General features: G+C 38.9%; 2 protein-coding genes across 3 annotated transcripts; both read right to left on the reverse strand.

The window, feature by feature from the left end:
• Positions 1-1,723: 1,723 nt before the first annotated feature.
• Positions 1,724-11,836, reverse strand: LOC116246650 (trans-Golgi network-localized SYP41-interacting protein 1). Of its 2 annotated transcripts, none has more exons than XM_031618447.2 (7): positions 10,511-11,836; positions 7,320-10,418; positions 5,378-6,422; positions 4,648-5,282; positions 2,348-2,492; positions 2,166-2,247; positions 1,724-1,942 (listed from the first exon to the last, which is right to left on the reverse strand). In XM_031618447.2, the coding sequence occupies exons 1-7, from the start codon at positions 11,342-11,344 to the stop codon at positions 1,840-1,842; spliced, it is 5,943 nt and encodes a 1,980-aa protein (XP_031474307.1). In that variant the 5' UTR covers positions 11,345-11,836; the 3' UTR covers positions 1,724-1,839. The 2 variants fall into 2 exon arrangements, with proteins under 2 accessions (XP_031474307.1, XP_031474306.1); XM_031618446.2 differs by having other exon boundaries at positions 5,378-6,440; positions 10,511-11,834.
• Positions 11,837-13,271: 1,435 nt separating this feature from the next.
• On the reverse strand, positions 13,272-20,296 carry LOC116246651 (protein DETOXIFICATION 29). Its single transcript, XM_031618448.2, has 8 exons — positions 19,943-20,296; positions 18,339-18,880; positions 17,912-17,998; positions 16,453-16,509; positions 15,572-15,810; positions 14,895-15,013; positions 14,335-14,421; positions 13,272-13,591 (listed from the first exon to the last, which is right to left on the reverse strand). The coding sequence occupies exons 1-8, from the start codon at positions 20,237-20,239 to the stop codon at positions 13,514-13,516; spliced, it is 1,506 nt and encodes a 501-aa protein (XP_031474308.1). The 5' UTR covers positions 20,240-20,296; the 3' UTR covers positions 13,272-13,513.

The raw sequence follows: 20,296 nt of genomic DNA on the forward strand, positions 1-20,296 counted from the left end.
TGCTAAAATATGGACATATTTAGATTTATAAATATCAAATTTGAAATGCCTCCACCGATCCCCAAATAAGTTGGTCTTTATTGCTACCTAAAAAGAAGAAAAAAAAAACATGATTTTATTAATTGACTTCAGTCCAGCCAACAACGAGAACTCCTGCACAACCGATTTAACATTAGAAAGCAACAGAAGGTCTGCAGTTGCAACTACTATATTGTCATCAGCAAAAAGAGCTCCAGGGGAAACTAGCTCATGGCTAAGCCTCCTAGCCAGCAACTCCGTGGCAAAGATGAATAGAAAAGGTGAAGTAAGGTCACCTTAACCGATCCCACGCCCACTTTTAGAGAATCCACCGTCACGTCCATTAAGGGGGACTGAGAAAGAAGGAGAGGAAATATATTTCATTATACGATGGACCCACCATTCCAGAAAACTGAAAATACCTCAAAGCATATTCAATGAAACTCCATTCAATTTTATCACAGACCTTCTTCAGATCTGAGTTCATCAACAAAAACCCATCTGTATTGCCCTTCAAGCTGGTGGCAAGCTCATACACATATAAGATCTGTCTCTGAATAACTCTTTTAGGGACAAAGCCTTTCTGTTCCATGGCAACAATAATCCTACCAATGATGGGTATGGATGTACATGAGCGTATAAGGGAGAGGAGGTCATCTAGGAATGCTGGGTTGCCGAGTTCCTTTTGAAGTTCTGCTTCAACCAGCCACTGATTTTTTTGGGTGTAGTTTGTCCGACTGCTTCCCCATCAGCTTGGTGTTCCCAACTGGAGAATGCAAGGCAAGGTAAGAGGAGATATGGAGATGGGATTGGTGTGTGGTGGTTGATTAAGTTTTCTTTAGAGATTGCAACCCTGCTTAGGAGACCCATTGCTCTGCTTCCTGGAAAACATCCTTGTTCACTCTTTCAAGAGTATGGGGCTCTAGTTTGCCTTCATTTTAGTTCTTTTTCCTCGTCTCTGAGGACTCCTGCCTGCTCTTTGTAAGCTTTGTTTAAGGGTGTCCGTTGGTGATTGTTATTCATTGCCTTATTTATTCTTTCTCATTCAATAAAGGGAGGGGACTCCACAACCCCGACTCATTTATAGTGAAAACTCCGCTTTGATTCGGCCAAAACTCGTTTGACTCTGTAATCTGGTGATAAACTTTGCATTGTGCAATCAACAAGGGGTTTGTTACTAGCTGCTTAATTACTTAAACTTTAACATGAATCTACTAATTTATTGGAATATAAAATTTTGAATTACAACTCATTTGTTAAATTTTCAGAAAAGCTAAAGCTGATAATGCTAACTTCATCTATGGTTATCGGTTTATTTCGTGAGCCTCAATATTTCAGCAAATCAAGAAAATTGTTACAGGTTCTCGTCCATTCTGTACAATTGGAGTTCACGTTTGTGAGAAGGCTGCATCTTCATTTTGATTCCCGTGGATGCTAGGTCCCTGGTGGGCTGTGGCATGATGTTGACAAAGCACCTGTGCCACGCTCAGGCCTCGATGCAGTACCGAAAAGGCATGGAGAAGAGAATCGGGTTTTTGGCTCTATTTTCTGGGTCATGGGTCGTAATCCTCTAGCTCATTTAAAACTTGCATCTTCAAACTGTAAGCAGTCGTTTTGCCCTTCACCCATTTTACTGTTCAGTATGCCACGGAGACTTAGACCATCATAGATACTCTGACAGGATTGCTATTTCATTTAGTGGATATGAATATCAGGACACTTCTTTCAAACAAACTGTAGAATCTTTACATGCAATAAAAGAATAATCAGGCCTACAATTATGATACATTTGACAGAATTAAGAAGAAATGATAGAAATTTTCAGAATATGGTAGCTAATACCCATACATGCACGAGAATCCAGTAAGTTATGAGGCTTATCCTGGCTCCAGGTCGCCTCATCAAAATGCGCCCACCAGAAACCCTGCAAAACATATCAGAGATAAAGCAATAGTGAGAGAGAATTATCTAAAAGCAAAAAACTAACACATGCAGCTTCAGGTTCGCGTTTGAATATGTCACTTATTTGGCAAGGAGAAACTTTGTTTCGGGCATTCACAGCTCACTTATGGAGCAAAAAACTCCTCATAAACAGTAATACCCTAAGAAACATTACAAGGAACACCAAAGTTCAACCCAAGACTTACCAGATACCATCAATGCGGTCAGCTACCAACTTGGCTTGCTTTGGAATAAGACCAGTTGTGTTGAGAGATTTAAAAACATGACCTGCACAACAGTAATTCATATTTAAAGAACTACCACCAACTACCAAGATTTGCCAAGGAAGGAAGAGGCAAAGCACTATCGACACAAAAGGAACTCAAACCTTTATCATCATCTTCAAGGTGGTTTACTAGACGATCTGATTCTGTATCAATATTCAAAGCAAGATGTTCACTTGATCCCTTATACATTGTTCTCACATGTGCAGCAGGAGAGGTGCTAGGAATTGAACTCTTGATCTGTGGCCCCTGCAGGAAGAAAGTTTTCCATGAGACTGTCTAAACAAGCACCTAAAACAGTATATACTTGACAAACGTGGAGACAGTTACTTCATAACAGCTAAATAATATAAAACATGTAACCATTAATGCAATCAAGTAAAAAAGAACTCACAGCATCAAAGATCTAACAGATAACTTTTAGGTCAAACAAGAATGTGCATAGTTGTTTGGTCTATACAAATCAATCATCCAGCTCGACTAAGAACTCAAATTAGAACAAAGATGCTAAAGCCAAGCACAAAATAATATATAAACTAATAATGACTCTTATTACATGCATGTCAAAACAACTAAGGTTTTTGTCACTCATATCTAATAGTGGCTTCAACACATCTGCAGAGTGTCTTTAGTGTGTCCAATGAGATTATGTTGTGTCAATACAAAATACACATAGTAAATAAGTGTCAATGTTAGTCAATGGTAACTGCATGGCGAAAGGTAGTCATTAAATAACTGCCAAGAAAGGTCAGACACAGAAAATGATCAAATTTCTATAGATTGTGATTCCAGACATTTTCATCAGCATAAAATGGGTCTGTGAATCTTCCCTCCACAAGGTTTTTCTTTTCAAAATGTGATCTTCATTATCCCAAAAAATGTCAGATGCCTTAAAAAGTTTAAATCCAAAAAAAAGATACGAAAATAAGAAAAGTTCTAATTAAAACATAAAAAACCTGTTCCAACAGCTTGAAAAAATAAAGCAACGAAACAATTATATGTATAAGAGTAAAATAGGATTCTTTTTCCATCTAATATGTTATATGGCGTTATCTAGCTATGATGATACTTATACTAGAACCAACCTTTTTGCGAACATTTGTTCCTTCAACATTTAATGGTTTCTTCATTAGAATAAAATATTTTTTGAAGCTTTTGTTTATATATGCAGCTACGATATAAAATATGCACGTACCGTACAATAGTATAACCATGGACTCAATATGAATACCAAGACAAAGTGAAATTATTTTTGAATAATAGTTCTAAATCAGTATACTAAAGGTACCAGAATAAAAAAGTAAGTTGAAATTGAAAATGACTAGAAATTTTGAAAAGAAAGGATGTAAAAAAAAGCAAAAATGTGATCAAGACGATAAAAGGAAATAGATGATGTTGGGATAAAAAATACTTTTCTAAAAAAAGGTAAAAAAAAATACTTTACTCGATTTTCCTTTTTTCTTTTTTTTTTAGGCTCATCATGGATTAAACTTAACTTAAAATAAATTATTTATCATAATTTTTATCATTATCAAAACATTAATTTTATCATCTTATCTAGCTATTTTTCATGTTTTATTGTTAGTTTCTCATTTATTTTATTCTTACCTAATTTTTAATATCCTTTTTAAAAAAAATTGCTTAAGTTTTTCCCAATATTTTCCTGGGGAAAACAATTGCCCAAAAGTACTCAAGAAAAGCCTTGTCATTAATTTTTGAAATAATGGAGGGTATGTTACCTGTTTTCATTCTTCGTTGAAAGGGTAGCTACCTGTTCGAGCTGGCAGAATCAAAAAACCGTGACCATGACAACAGCTGAGATGTAGATTTCCATTGGAAAGAAATTGACAAAGAAGTAGAGTAAGGGTAGGGATATAAATGAGTCGGTCAGAACCAACTACTGACCTGAAATCACACCAGTTTAGTCTGATCTGGTAAGGCAAAATGGATTCCAATTATAAACGGACCTGGACTTGGTATATAGTTTAGGTATTCAAAATATGAATCCGAGTCAGGAATGTGATAAGGATCCAAGCCGATTGCAGATAAAAGTTAGATAAAGTAGATTCAGAAGAAACAGGTAAGATACTTTTTTTTCTCCATACAAGAGAAGCATAAACTGGCATGCAGTTGGAGAACTTGGTAAAGTAGATTAGGAAAAAAAACAGAAGAATTGAACACAACACTTAATGTTTGCAAATAATTCAGAGATCAACTTTATGGTATTTGGCATCAATTCCATGAGGCACAAACCAAAAGATTTTACATTTTACTGCTCAATTATTTGGAAAGACTGACAAACAAAATCGTTCCACCCTTCCTACAGGGTAATAACATCAATAAACTGAAACTGAAGAAACTGGAGAAATTGGTGAAGCAGATAAAAAAAACAAATGAGATTTACCTTGACTTCAATTTCAGATATCTCTGAACCATTTGCTGATGTTGATGCTTCAAACCCACTTCTCTCTTGGATAACATATGCTGGAGCCTCATGAGGCAAACGTGAAGCCTCAAGCAATTTATTCTTTGCTGAAAGATCATCTATTTTCATTTCTAAGCTCTGCAGTTTAGCATCCATCTCCTGGCTTGTTATCTTTGAGTTGTCATTATCTACTATTAATGTTCTTATCATGCCTTCCAAAATCTGCAACAATGACTTTGCGCCTGCTTGCTTCTTATCAAGCAATATGTCATTTCCCCCCAACTTTTGAATTATTTTCTCCATACCTGACATTAAGTCTGTTAAGTCACTTGTCTTCCTTGCCATATCCTCATTATTGGAGATGAGTTGCTCATATTCCTGCTTCAGGTGTGCAAGGTCATGATTCTGAGCTGCCAGGACTGCCTTGAGCTCCTTCTCTTCATTGATGCAAGTACTGACCATTTTCTGTAGTTTCGGAAAATAATCAAGTAGGTAGAAGATCTTATCCATGGGACTTTGAGACATTGAGCTTTCTAATGTCTTTGGGTAATCGATGTCAAGCTGCTGAACTTTCTCACAGAGAGCTGCTATTTGAGCTTCAGATTGCATATAAGCTGCATGTGAAAATGAAAAAGGCTGTTAATAAAACAAGAGTGAAATGCCAAAAAATTCATGATAAGTAAATATTTACAATAACTAAGTTAATCACCTTGATCTTTAACAGAAGTTTGGTACAAAGATGAGAGTTCCACTTCTTTTTCCCTTAGTGAATTCTCTATCTTCTGATAATCCGCCACCTTATTGGCCGATTTCTGACAGGAGATTTGCAATTTCTCTAGATCATCCTCCATTTGACAAATTTTTGCTTGACTTGTGTTTCTCTCCTGTAATGCACCATCCAGGGCATGTTGAACCTCCATTAATTTATTTTGCAGCTCTTTGTTATCATCCTCTAACATGGAAATTTTTGTTTCACTTAGGTTTTTTTCTTGCAGTGCACCATCCAGCGCCTGTCCAACCTCTCTTGATTTATCCTGAAGTGCTTCTAGAACTTCCTCCAATTTGGAAATTTCATTTCGACTTAAATTTCTCTCTTGCAATGCACTTTCCAGAGCTTGTTCAACGTCTAAAATTTTATTTTGCATCCCCTCTGTTTCCTTGCATCTTCTCTCATCAACATCCTGAAGATGCTGGAATTTATGTCTAACATCTCTCACAGACAACAGCAAACTCTCAGCTACTTTGACACAATCATCAGAAGATAGACATTCTCTTTGATTTGGTTCTTCATCGTTGTTAGGTTTTGCCAACAGGGAGAACATGCCACCATCTGGACTTGTTAACTGGACCGTAGACTTAATATCTAGTACATCATGCTCTTCTATATTTCTGAGCTCATGTGATGCTTCAGTGCATGCGGAAAGTAAAATATCAATATTTTTCTGCAAGACTGACACAGTGCTTTGAGTTTCTTTCTTATAGGCCTCAAGATCATTTGTCTTTACTCTCAGGTACTCCTTAGAATCTAACAAGCTCACCACTTTATCTTTTATTTTCTCTAGCAGCTGTATCAGATAGCCAATTTGTTGATCTAAAGATGTTGAGAAACTGTCAAATTTATCACTGAGAAGTTTCACATCAAATTGCGAAGACTCAAAACTGATTTCATCCATGACATTGGACTCCCCCATTCCCATCTCATGTACTGAAGTCTTGTCATTTAAATGGTGATCGCAGTTTATGCCTGAAGCAATCTGCTTAATTGAAGAATTCTGAGCAATTTAGAAGAATTAGTTGAGTGAAAGGTCTTGTTAGCAAAACTTAGTCAATAACGGAAAGTAATTCATCTATCTATAAAAAGAATAAAAACCAGATCCATGTGACTCTTTAAATGTGGACAAAAGGAGTGAATAAAAAAGAAAGCAGATAAGACAGTAATAGCCCTACAATCTAGATCAATATGAATGACATCAAAGCCTGTTCCACTGCATTAAATTTGTGCTGATTTGCCAAAAACTACGAAGAGCCATGTATATGGTAAACACATTGTGTTTAGCCATATCACCTGCAGGTTTCATCAGCTTAAACAGACCTTACAGGTTCTGTGACCCTTTTTTCTTTTCTTTTGTTAAATCAGGAAACATGCCCTAATAATCATGAAAGAAAAATCTTACATTTTACATGAAATTCTGGTGCACTCTTGGCATGCAGTTTCATTATTTCTTAAAGGTAGGAAACATGCTCTATATTCTTGAAAGACACACTGGAAATTGTATATGTATAATGTAATTCTGTTGCACTATGGGCCTTTGGTCTTTCCTTTCATTTTGCAGTTTCATTATTTCTTAAAGGTAGGAAACATGCTCTATATTCTTGAAAGACACACTGGAAATTGTATATGTATAATGTAATTCTGTTGCACTATGGGCCTTTGGTCTTTCCTTTCATTTTTGAAGAAACATACATAATATACTAGATCAGAGATCCTAAAGCAATAAGAAGAATAAAAATGAACAATAAATGTTTCAACATGTGCCTTATATTCAGTATCAATTGGAAATAAAATATAGCAAGTACTCCTGAAAGTCGTAGCAACAGAAAGAACTTATGATGAAGCAAAGATTGTGGAGTCCACATGTTTAAAAAATTACCTCTTCACCACTTTCAAAACTTCGTAGTGTCACGTCTTTTTCATCCAATAACTCTGCATCCTTCATCTGGCTGATGTGACTCACTATTTCTTGAAGCAAGCAATCCATTGCCCTCAACCCATCAAAAATTTCTGAAGACCTTTTTGTTAAAAGTTGTATCACCCTTTTCGAGTTGATCTTAATGTCCTCAAGATACTTGAGTGTATCATCTATTTCCAAGGTCTGTTTCTCTAATCTAGATTGGGTTTCAGCTAACTGTTCCATACAGGCGGACAACTTGGTCTGCAGGTCACCAACTATTTTTTCATTTGCTAATTCAGCTTTTTCCTTTTCCTCATGAAGTGAAGAAAGATTTGTCTCTGCCTTTGACAATGCATCTTCCAGAGACTCGATAGCTGCATGAGCATCCACTAGCTTGAGAGCCTGCAATTTAACTTCCTCCCTTGCCCTCTGCAGCTCTTCAGTTGCACTCTCCTTTTGGATATGCGACTCATGAAAGCACTGCACTATGAATTTTACCCTGTCCAGAGGATTATCAGACGAAAAATCAGCAGGAAGAGAGATGCTTTCTAGAGAGTCCATAACCCTTTGGAGTTTATGATTGCTCTCAACTAAAAAGCCTTCAACTTGAACTTTCTGATTTTTTATTTCAACAAGGTCCGACTCAAGATCTGGGATGCGTGTTAAGTCACCTGATAGATTACTTATCTGAACTTTATATTCATGGATTGCAGATTCAAGAAGCTGCACCTCCGATTTGAGCTTCTCAATTTCTGCATTCTTTCCATCAATCGACAGCTTCCAGTTTTCCTTTTCTTGAACCAGCCCCTTGCCTTTTTTGACAGCCATAGATAGTTTTTCCCTCAGCAGTGATGACTTTTCCTCAGACTTATTTAGTTCTTTCTGCAGCATGTCTCTCTCGTTCTTTATAGCTGCCATTTCTTCTGCCAGCTGCTTCAATTCTTCCGAGAGATTGCCCATCTGAAGCATATTTTTGGAAGATACCTCCTCCATCATCTTCTTGCATCCTTCAAGGTCTTGAACTTTACTTTCAAACAACTTGATATCTTTCTGCAACAAATCTTTCTCATTTCCCAGAGTCGCTACCTCTTGTGCCAGTTTTTCAGCTTCACCTTTTAGATTGGTAATTTCTGACAAATGTTGCTCTTCCTTTCCACGGGACTCATCCAACATCCTTTTGTATCCATTCAAATCTTCCTCCTTAGTGCTTAACGAGCTTTGCAATCTCTGCAACTCATCATTCACAGAGGAAGAACTGTGCATTCTCTCTTTAATCTTATCAAAGCATCTTTCAAGAAGTATAACTGAATCTGACAACTGCTCAGAGAGCTGTTCATGAGTCACCACCTCACCAGCAACCTCGAGTAATCTTCTGACCATTTCATCTTTCTCAGACATCAAAACACCAGCCTTTTCACTAATTTCTTTGTTCGTATGTACAAGGCTATCAAGTTCCTGCTGAACCAGATCCTTCACGTTCTTTTCTGCCAAAAGACTTGCATAGAGGTCTTCAACCTCCTTTTGAACTTCAAGCAACTCAGATTTGTATCTCTCCACAGCTGAATGGTTTTCATCCATCCTTTTTTGGAATTGCTGAATCTCCTCTCTAGCCTCCAACAGTGATCTCCCAAGCCAGTCAACCTGAGATACGAGTTCCACGGATGATGCAGATTGGGGCATGTCAAAGTCCACCAATGCACTCTTCAATTTCTCAAAAATGCTATCCTTTTCCGACAAGAGATCCTCCAAAACACCTTTCTGGTTGGCAAGCCATTGTACCTTAGCCGTGATGTCCTCAGATTGAACCTCCTCAGCTATACCAACTTGAGACAAGATTTGTTCACTCTTCTGAAGAAAAGAAGCCTTTATTGACAAGGATTCCTGAAGGGATTTCACTAAATACTGACTTTCAGCCAGCTCTTTTTCCATCATAGCAGCATTCTCCTTATGTGCTGTTTCTGCCCTCTCTAGTGCATCAGATTTCTCTCGTATCTCAGACAAGCACTTTTCCAGTTCAGTTGACTTTTCCATTAATGTCTGCTTCAGCGAATCGCGCTGTTGAACCAATGATTTACCTTTGGACACTGCCATGCTGAGCTTTTCTTTTAGAGACTGCACCTTCTTCTCCGACTGCTCAAGGTCAGACTGAGCCTTGGCTCTTTCCACGCTCAAGGCTTCTAGGTCTTCTTTAGTTTTGTCCAACTGCTCAAGCACCTTCTTCTTTTCTTCTTCAAGCGCAGCTCTGTCAGCAACTGCTTCATTGAGCTCAGATTCTTTTGTTCTGAACCTGAGGAGTTGTTTATGTGCCAGGTTGACAATCAAAGTTGTGTCTTGCTCATGCGGCATCGTGATTTCCGGATCAATTTCAATCAAACACATTCCAAGATCCTCAACAACGTAAAGGAGCTGTTCATGTTTCTGAATAAGAGTCATGGCATCTCTCTGAAGAAGAGCCACCTTCTCTGCAACAGAAATAAAAGGCGAAAATTCACTACCAGTTATTTTGGCGAGAGGAGATAACAACCCATTCGAGAGTTCATCAAGATACGGTTCCCAGTCGACGCGAGCATCGGCCACAGCTCTTGCAGAAGCTTCTTGCTCAGCCAAGTCCTGCTGTATGGTACCCATATATAACATTGCAACGTCGCGCGCCATCGATTCTTTCATTACTTGTTCTCTGAGCTCTTCGCACTTCTTCTCGAGATGAATAAGCTGGCACTTGGATTCCTCCACTTCGCTTTGCTTACTGTACAATTCATTCAGTTTCGTACTGAGATCTTCGACTTCATGGTCTTTAGCAAACAGAACAGCATGAAGCTCCCGTATCGTGCTCTCTGATTGCAATCTTTCGCTCAAAGCATGCTCAGCATGGTCGATAATCTTCGAGCAGTCTTCAAATGTCTGGTTCACTTGCATATCGGAAATGAAGGCCGGCGGTGGTCCGCCTCCTTCTTCTGCGTCACGAAGCCGATTCACCAGTTCATTATCGTCCTCATGGAGAGCAAGATGCTGCTTGCTCAGCATTTCCAGCTGATTATGGAGCTTTGCAAGTTCTTTCAGGAACCTTTCCCTTTCTTCCTGAACAGAAAAATCCAGCTCTGACTATCGCCCGTATCATGCGGAAAAGGATAGAGCGAAAAATTCAAGAAATGATACAAAGGATAACTCACCTGCCATGATTGACCAGACAAGCTCAATGAGGTCTTATATTCTACGAGCTCCTGCTTCATCTGCTCCCTCGCCGCGATCGCCTGCTCGAGTTCGTTTTGCGTTTTATTCAATTGATCCCTCATCTCCTGCATCTGCTGCTCCATCTCCATCGCCAACAATCCATCCTTAGTTCCACCATCACAATTACCACTCTGATCCACACGATCATTCAATTGGACCACAGAATGATCTACGACCTCAGTCGTCTCCTCAAAATGATAGTTCCTTCCTTCGGCCGGTACCAATTGATCCGGTGCATCCACGAAGGCTTCTTCTTTGGCGGCATCGTCCGTCGGTCCTTCATCCATCCTCACACTCGAAGGAGGAGAACGAGTAGCACGATCTGGGGCGTCGACGAACGCTTCTTCTTTGCTAGCGTCATCCGCCGGGCACTCATCTGCGCCTCCATCCAATGTAACAGAACGACCGACATCATCCACATGGGAATGTTGTTCTTCAAGAGGCGCCGGCGGGATGGGGTGCTCTTCGCGGCCATCGATTTCTTCTCCCGTGCCTCCATGCCCAACGCCCAAATTACCTCCGATGCCTGAAGTGCCAGAAGCAGATCCATTCCTAAAGCCACCTTCATTTCCACCACCAACAGCACCACCATCACTAGAAGAAGCAGCAGATTGAATCGAATCAATTGCTTCCGCAACGGCTTCATCCGAATTGCTGCCGCAATGGGCATCTAGCCCTTCGTTCGAATCTCGACGATCCTTGGTTCCACCAAACTGCTCCTCCGAAACCGAGGTCTCATCGTTATGCGGCGCAGCGTCTCCTTGGTCAGACATCTTCGCGGAAAGCTCCTCCTCTTCCTTGTATTACAGTGCCTGGCCTTCCATGCCCAAGGACAGAGAGCGCCGCCCAATTGATTTGAAGAGAAGGCCAGAAAGTTCAGTAGCAGATGAAACGATGGGGGTTATACTTGTCCCGCCTCATTCAATTCCATCAACCAGGAAAGTGAACGGCAGTTATGTTCACAAATTTGGCCAAGAGCAACACGCCAAGAAAAGAAGCGAAGGAAGACCAAGATCCAGATCTGGGAGATGGATGGGGCGGCGAGAGGCTTGTTCAGTTCAGCAACCGCCGCCGGCGAGCGAGCGAGTCCTGGAATTCCGACGTCAACGCTGGACCCTCTCAGGTACTGGAAAGCCTGATCGCACCCACCCGCCAGATATCAAAAACCTGCCCGCGATCTCCGTCTGCGTTGGTTTTGATTAGGAGGTTGGATTCAAGGGATCGAGCTCGATGGTTACTGCACATCTCTTTTACCATAATTTGGTCAAGTCTAGAAACCTGACCCAAATTGTTCCGACCTGATCCCCCAAATTGTTCCGACCTGATCCAGCCAAAAAATTTTAGCTGAGCGGCACCCAGTCAAAAAAAAATATGACATAATATAACAAAATAATCAAATAGTTTCTTTTTATTTTTATTTTTTATTTATTACAAATCTATTTATCTTTTAATATTTGTATTATTAATTTCTCACTTATTTTATTTTTTTCTTCATTTTTAATTTTTAAAAAATTACCGTATGTTTTTTTTTTTAATTTGTCTTGTTATACTTGAGAAAAACCTCGTTATTTAAAACTCCGAGGCGTTATTTGCGACTATGATACAAACACCTGAAACCAAAGTTCCCAAGATAAAACGAGATTTGTCCTCTAAAAACCCCGTCTTGGTGTGTCATCCAAACGCAAGTTACATTTTTTGAAAACAAAGGTCGGGGCCTAACCCCACCAAGCTTTTAGTGCGACAGAGAACACTTTACCCTTAATGGACCCCAACCCGACCCCAATCAATTGAGAGCAGGAGCGTAGCCAAATTTTTCTAGGTAAAAGATGCTAGGTATGAAATATTAATATTTTAAATCACCGATATGTAAATAAAAAAATTTGGCTTGAAACATTAATATAAAAATAAGAACTTTTATTTATTGGTTTTGTGTAGGCAATTGCTCACACTTAACCTACACCTGCCTTTGCCCCAACTGATAACCAAGGAATTTGAACCTTGTTCTTACATGACCCAATTAAATTCTTTTGGGAACTCACAAATATTTTCATGAACAATGAAGAACATTTTCATGTGTCCTTATGCATCAAGGTTTAGTCAAATCTCCTCTGATTTTACTTAAATGGTGTTCAAATACAAATATAGAAAATTACAAAACCATAACTAAATTTTTAATTTCAATCAGATTAGGATGCTCCTGTAGGAAAAGTATACAAGCGAATGAACGATGGAAGAGAACAGTTTCATCATTTACTCAAATATTATATTTTTCGAGCTACCACCTATCGCCAACTTCCGTTTCCGGAGTGGAAAATTTTATTTAATAATCAATCTAGTTAATATTCTTTAAAAAGTTATGAGCTATTGTAATTGTATGTACGTTTCATCATTTACTGAAATATTTTATATTTTTCGAGCTACCACTCTTATTTGTAATTGTTCTTTGCATGTTTTCTTTCGTTTATCATTCTCAAGTCATGAAAACAAAATCAAATTATATTTTAGACTCTGCTGGAGGGTTTGCCTCCTTCTTTTTATTAAAGAAAAGAATATTGAATATGCGCCCTAGCCAATTTGATTTATTCTTTCAATTTTTTTACTACACCGATGTGTCCTCTCTCACAAGTCGATAGTTACTGTTGAACATTCAAACATTGAAAATAAACCATTTTCGAGATCCCGAAGCTTTCACAATTTCAATTCAAAAATTTTGCGACTTCTTTTTATTCTAAAATAACATGAGAGCTCAACTCACTGCATGGTTCTAGTTTTGAAAGGAAAATAATAATTGCCCTTCTATTTCGGCCAAAAGAAAATCACAAATAATTTATTTTCTCCAACACCATTGATCGGATCGGGCATGCTTTCTGCACAGGGCCGCGGGTGAGAACACTTTAATCATCAAAAATTAAATGAAAATAAAAATTCTGAAAGAATGAAGCCTAGCTCCTATTTTCTTCGTCGACACGCTTAACTACGTCCCCTCCCCACATCCTTATTCTATCTTCTGCAATTGAGGCCTGCACAAGGGAAGGCAACGAAACAATTACAATATTAAAGCAGAAACATGACTTTGAATCAGAAATCTAGTTCAAAGAAGCATATTGGTCGTTTCGCTAATGAAATGGTAACATATTGTTCCATGAACTTGCCCCAAAAATTAGAATAGATTCATGAAACATTAGTTGTAGTATTTTATAATCCTACGTGGAATGAAACGTTATCGTTCCATTAGCCGAATAATCCCTATGAAATCATTTGGTAATGAAAACAATAACATAATAACTATAGTCACAAATAACATCTCAGAGTTTTAAACATTGAGATTTTTCTCGGGTATACTCCATACCCCCACGAGCTTAAAAAAATAAACAAAAAAAAATATGGCTAAATTTTAAATTTAAAAAAAAATAAAAATAGAAAAAAATAATAAGTGAAAAACTAATAACACAAACGTCAAAAGATAATTAAATTTGCAACAAATAAAAAATACAAAATGAAAAAAAAACTGTTTGACATTAAAAAATTTAAAAAAAAAAGTGAAAAATAAACATGTTAAAAACACTTTTTTTGTTTTTAACGTTTTTTTCAAAAACGTGTTTTTTTTAGTTTTAAAATGTAATTTAATTTATCATATTTTTTTCCCGATTTTTGTGGATAACATGTTGTTGCATGCATCTGTCGAAGATGCATAATAGTATCTTCTTGATACGGCGGGAAGGCGCTAAAAATAGATAGAAGTTCAGAACAAAACTAAACTTACCTCTTTGTTCCAATTAGTTCTGTAAGTCATCCAGAATAGCATGAACGTCTGCAGCACCGTCCCCCCAAGCATTCCGTACCATATCCCCTGAACATAAACGAAATTTAATTTGTTAGGGAATCAAAAAGTATATATGTGAGTATCAGATATATATGCCCTCAAACAATCTAATACTTAGGGGCTTACAATTCATGCTGTTTTATCTAGACCTCTTAATACTGTAGATCCATTCAAGCTTTCAAATCAACTTTATATATGTTTCTTGACCAAAGAAAAAACACAAAAGATTTCTTGAGCAATTTGAGCGGTTGATTTTTTAGATCATTATAAGAAAAAGAAAAGGATTTAAAAGCTCGTCTCCACTGAACCCTACCCATCACATCTTCGTAATGGGACTTCCCAAGACAAAGAACCTACAACATTCCAAATAAAAATTGCACATACAAATACAAAAGATTGTATAAAGACTACATTGGAAATATTGTGTCTTGGATCAATTAAGTTCTTCAAAGATTTCCTATGGACACATTAATATATATATATAGGGCAGAGACAATTACCACGACACCCATGTTTAGGACGTATCCGAGGATCAAGCCTAGTGGAATGCCAAAAATATAATAGCATCCCACATTAACGTAAGCCACCGCAGCTTGCCAACCCGCTCCAATTGCCACACCTGTTGAAGCAACGAAAGCAAAATAATTTAATATCCTGATGTGTGTGTATATATATATATATAAAGAAATTGTGTTTCAATGACCAACATGAGGCAACAAAATAATTTAATCTTCTATGATATATATACATATACATATATATATAAATATATATAATTGAACCATGACTTTAATTTTTCAGAGTTACTCGACCATCTAATAATTTGTACCATTCAATAAAATGACGGATAATTGAAAAATAAGGTAAAAAATGATAAACATTTTTGTCATCTAATATTAATTTAAATTTTTATTTTTTGTGAAAAGTATTGATTAGGTATATGTTGCATTCACAACCATATGAGAAAATTGAGTGGCGACTAATTATTTAGCTATCTAATCAAAGCAGTCTTATTTAAGATAATGGATGGCTCAAAACAAATAAGAAATATAAGTATTTTTGTCATTTAGTATTAATTTACACCTTTTTTTTTTCTTTCTTGTCTTCAACATTCACTGTTTTATATATAGTGTCAGCGTTTTGATGCAAAAACCAAGAGTGGAAGGGCGTAGCTAACCCGAAAGGACGGGCTGGACGTTGTTGATGACGATGGAGATGGCGAGGAGAGGTGTGAGCTCCTTGACGAGCCGCTCGACCTGCGGGCTGCTGGTGAACGCCTTGGGGAAGTCGCTTCTCGTTATCATGAGCACCAGGGAAAGGAGGAGGCCGATGAGGAAGGAGGTGATGACGACGACGACGACGGAGAACTTGGCCTTCCTCGGGTGGCCGGCGCCCAGCTCGTTCGACACCCTCACGCTGCACATCCCACCAACCACCCGCCTCTAGCAGTCAGTTCTCAAGATATTCAACAAACTAAAGATCCAGACTTCTGCAACTTCACTTTTAAAAATGTACTTAGGTTAAGTGGGCGATATTGTTCACATTTTCAAAGGTCAGAAGAACCTTGGACAGAGACTTTGCCCCCGCAATAATTGTATAAATGCTAACTACTAGACAGCCTGTTTTCCGCAGAAAGTTGTCCAGAAATGATCAGTTTGGAACTTTTTGCAACCAAACAAAAAATTGTGACTACTGGACATCCCGTTTTCCGGAAAAAAATGTCCAAAAATGAGCAGGTAATAAAGTCCTCTGAAAGAAAGACACTGCCGGTTATCGAAATTTTTCCCACCTTTGTAAAGTTCCTCCAGCAAATTTTTTTAAATATAATTTCCTACCAATGGCGCATTTTTTTCAATGTTTTGGCAGTTCTCTTATAATAAAGATCCTGAAAAATTTTCAAACCAAAACACCAATATTTTCTACTGCAATTCATGGCTCCAAATATATAATATATGCTTTATCATCACTGCATAGACTATATATATATATATATATATATATATATATATATATATATATATATATATATATATATAGAGAGAGAGAGAGAGAGAGAACCTGGTGGCTGCGTTGGACCCGATGGCAACCATGACTGCCCAACCTAAGATGTTCACGCTGCACGAATCATTAATAAGATAAAAGGTTACAACAAATACAGAGAGATAAAGAAGTTTATATATTTAAGCACAAGTTTCAGGATGTGAAGGGGCGGAAGCAACCCAAATTGTTCCTTCTACATGCAAATGTTTGATCACAAGCCATATTATGAGCACACTACCCGAACGTCTCGGGCAACAAGTTGAACGTTAAATTTAGTTTGCCAAGAACACTAACGTACTGATGAGTGATGGAGAGTAAAATTATCAACTTCACGTACCGGATCTGAGTTCAATCCATGCTCCGTCGGCGTTTGCCCCTAAATGGAGAGCTGGCATGGGCTCGGTCAAAGCAGATCTGCCTGAAAGCTGGTCAACTTTGCGAGCAAGCCCACCCGCCGTCTAGAGAACCATCAAATGTTCCGTCAAGCATTGACCATACAAACAAGATCTATTCGAGTTCGGACTCAAATTATACCAAATCCAAAACAGCAATCCAATTCTCTTCACCAAAACCAAATAATCAGATCAGATCTCAGATATAGAATCCAAAATCCGACCGCAGATACTTGGTCGGTAGGGTTGAACAATGGGTCCAGCTACTCGAGCTTGACTCGTTAAAGCTCGGCTAGTGAACGAGTTCGAGCCGAGTCATTTGCTTAACGAGTCGAGCTCGAGTTCATAAGTCGACTCGTTCAAACAATTTAGTTGAGTTACTGAACATGTAACTGCCGAGTCGAGCTCGAGCCTTAATCAAGTTTGTCGAGCCTTAGTCAAGTCGATATATTAAAACTAGTTTACAATGCAAGTTTGTCGAGCTAATCGAGTCAAGCTCGAGCTCAACATGTAACAAAGAATATCAATCCTATTCAAACGAATTTGTCGAGCCTTAATTGAGTAGATCTCGAGCTACTTTCGTTGAGCTATTCTCGAGCTCGAGCTGCTTCCGTTGAGCTATTCTCAAGCTCGAGCAGGTTTCATTAGTAGAACAAAGCTCGAGCCGAGGTTTCATTGATAGAACAAAGCTCGAGTTGATTGAACTCGAGCTCGGTGTTCACTTTATTGGTGGGTGTATGTGAACGGGCTGGAACAAAAAGGCAAACAAGCAGAACACGTCAGATTATAGGGGCCACCAGATATTCATTCGCACTCATTCATGAGGGAGACGACAAAATACCAAGTTGGAAGATTCTTCTGCTTAGCTTCGCCTTACAATTTTTCTATTGTCATGGCCATTTAATTTAACCGCACTTAGGTTGAGAGACTTTGTCGCGACTAAGACGCAACCAGACTGCACTCAGGTTAAGAGACCTTATTGCGAAGCCATACGCAGCCAGACTTGTTATAGACCAACCTCTGTAACTTATAATTTCTTAACAAATGTTCAAGAACTTATAGAGAAGGAGGTTTGAAACACTTACCAAATAGAAAGAGCGTCGACAGAAATCTCCGGGTTTGTCAAGTAACCAGCGAAGAGAATCAACACCATGAAGTACCATATCTCCAAACTACAAGATAACAAAAAGAAATTAGAAACGAAGCTCAGTTACGGCCATGAGAAATATTAACTAGTATGGTCCACTGACAATGAAACTTATACATTAGTCAATTCTTGGAGTAGACCCGACGGACGTCCAGTTCGGTCCACTTGTCTTGTCTTAATTATTAGTTTAAATAAAACAAAGGGCCCATGTGCTCAGATCTTGCCTCTGTTCATAACTTTTAGCTGCCGGAGTCAGGTCAGCCAAAAGGAACTTAACATATAAAATATTTCTCATGAAAATGAAATATTATACATCAAATATATGTTTTTAAGTTACCCATATAATATAGTTTAATTGAACTCACCATAACATGACAGCAGAGGCCAAAGAGAGTCTGACAAAACCCCACAGATTCTGAAACGCCATCCATGAGAAGCCGTTCCAAGCTCGGCCGCAGGTGCCGCTGAAGATGTAGACCAACTGAGCGATGACGATGAACCACCACGAGGAATTGAGAACCACCGCAGCGCCGACCATGCCCCACCGGAGCTTTATCATCAGCAGCCAGCTGAAGAAGGTGTGGAGGACCAAAGCGATGACCGAGACGACGGCCATCGCCATCATCTTGCTCTGAGCTTGCAGGAACTTGGCGATGGGGAAGTTCATGGAGTAGGCGAAGAGCTGCGGAATCATCCAGAGGGCGAAGGTGCCCGCTGCCTCGGCTATGTGATTCGCCTGCCCGATGAGCTTCAGGAATGGGGTGGCGAAGATGTAGAAGAGGCAGAGAAGAAGGGCGGTGGTGTTGAGGATGACCCATGACCTCTGCATGTACACTCCGAGCATGTCCAGCTGCCCTGCTCCATATGCCTGCCCACACAGCGTCTCTAAGGCGCTTCCCATGCCTAGCTGCATATGCCCATCAGATCTCATGTTCAGAAACAACTAAAAGACTGCCACAATGATCAGTGGCACCATAAATTTTTCATTTAATTTGTAAATATTTGACTAAATTAAAGTTTGATTTTTCTTCCGACCAACATACCAACTATATAAGCAAAAAAAGAAACAGCAAGCAACCAGATCTCCAATTAGTTTCCAAAGATACAGTCCCATTTTAGATTCTGATACATACATATATGAGAGAGAGAGAGAGAGAGAGAGTCCCATTTTGGATGCTCTTCTCTTTCTACATATCAACCTGATCAACTTTAACATGCCAGAGACAGAGAGGGAGAGAGTTCGGAAATCCTACAGACTTGCAAAACAAATTATATCTGCGCATTTTGCAAGCCCTTTTTGTGTTTCCTCTTTATTATAGTCAAGCCGAAAAATGTCATGTCATTAAATACGACAGCCATTTAGGACGAAGTTTCCATCTCCCTCTAGCTGTCCCTGCGTCTGGTTGCGCCTTGTCTAATAATTAAATTTGATCTTTTCATCTTTCCCAGAAAAAACTGAAGAAGAATGAAAATCTGTCCCACTACGTAGATAAGGTTAAGCATCAACAGTTTCTCAAGTTTCCCCTACACATTTACGTATCCCCAGAGCTTTGCTGATCAGAAACTTAAAAACACACACATACATAGATAGAGTTCTACCCACTTGGGGTTCCATTCACCATGTTCAGTTCCGATTAGAATGGTAAATACGATTAGGGACAAGAGATTATGAAATGAATTTAATAAGAAAATACATGAAAAGGGTGGCCATGGTAAGTAGAAACTTTAGAGGGTTAACCGTAATCAAGTTATAAACTTAAACTCAGAAATCTAATAGGCGAGAGTTATCGTGTTCCAATTTTTAACATGTTCAACTGCTTCGACAAATGAATAATCCTACCTATTCGAATGATTATCTTTCGGTCTTTTCCTTTTCGCTGAACTCGTCTTTTAATCCTAAAAAATCTCATTTCCAACATAGATATAGATATAGATCATACAACAAGAGAGAGAAGGAAAGGAATTTTACCATGACCCCGAAGGAGAAACCGGCGATGACGGAGTTCTCAATGGAAATAGCGGCGAGTTCGAGGGTGCCCACGTGTCCGGCAAAGGCCTGAGTGATGGCGCCGAGGGAGTACTGGCAGACGGAGGTGAAGATGGCTGGGCCGGCGAGGAACCAGAGCCTCTTGGACTCCCACCGGAACTCCTCCGCGAACCGCCTCATCCCATCGACGGGCTCGATGTCCCCTCCTTTGAACTCCTCCCTCTCCTTGCTGTTTCCTTCTCCCAGCAGCTGCTGCTTCAGGCCGTCGGAGTTCTCCATCTTTCCTTTCTACAGAGCTAAAGACACCAGCGGAAGCAGAGAGAGCGAGAGAGAAAC

This window comes from Nymphaea colorata, chromosome 2, assembly GCF_008831285.2.
Source record: "Nymphaea colorata isolate Beijing-Zhang1983 chromosome 2, ASM883128v2, whole genome shotgun sequence".
Taxonomy (NCBI): Eukaryota; Viridiplantae; Streptophyta; class Magnoliopsida; order Nymphaeales; family Nymphaeaceae; genus Nymphaea; species Nymphaea colorata.

Bases quoted from the DNA above. Each gene is read 5' to 3' on its own strand.
- LOC116246650 (XM_031618446.2), bottom strand. From the start codon at position 11,344: ATGTCTGACCAAGGAGACGCTGCGCCGCATAACGATGAGACCTCGGTT. The intron at 2,493-4,647 runs GTAAATCTCATT...TTCTTCCTGCAG, and splicing joins TATCTGAAATTGAAGTCAAG to GGGCCACAGATCAAGAGTTC. The intron at 1,943-2,165 runs GTAAGTCTTGGG...TATGTTTTGCAG, and splicing joins GACCGCATTGATGGTATCTG to GGTTTCTGGTGGGCGCATTT.
- LOC116246651 (XM_031618448.2), bottom strand. From the start codon at position 20,239: ATGGAGAACTCCGACGGCCTGAAGCAGCAGCTGCTGGGAGAAGGAAAC. The intron at 16,510-17,911 runs GTAAGTGTTTCA...TGATTCGTGCAG, and splicing joins GTCGACGCTCTTTCTATTTG to CGTGAACATCTTAGGTTGGG. The intron at 15,811-16,452 runs GTTCTCTCTCTC...TGGGATGTGCAG, and splicing joins GGGTCCAACGCAGCCACCAG to CGTGAGGGTGTCGAACGAGC.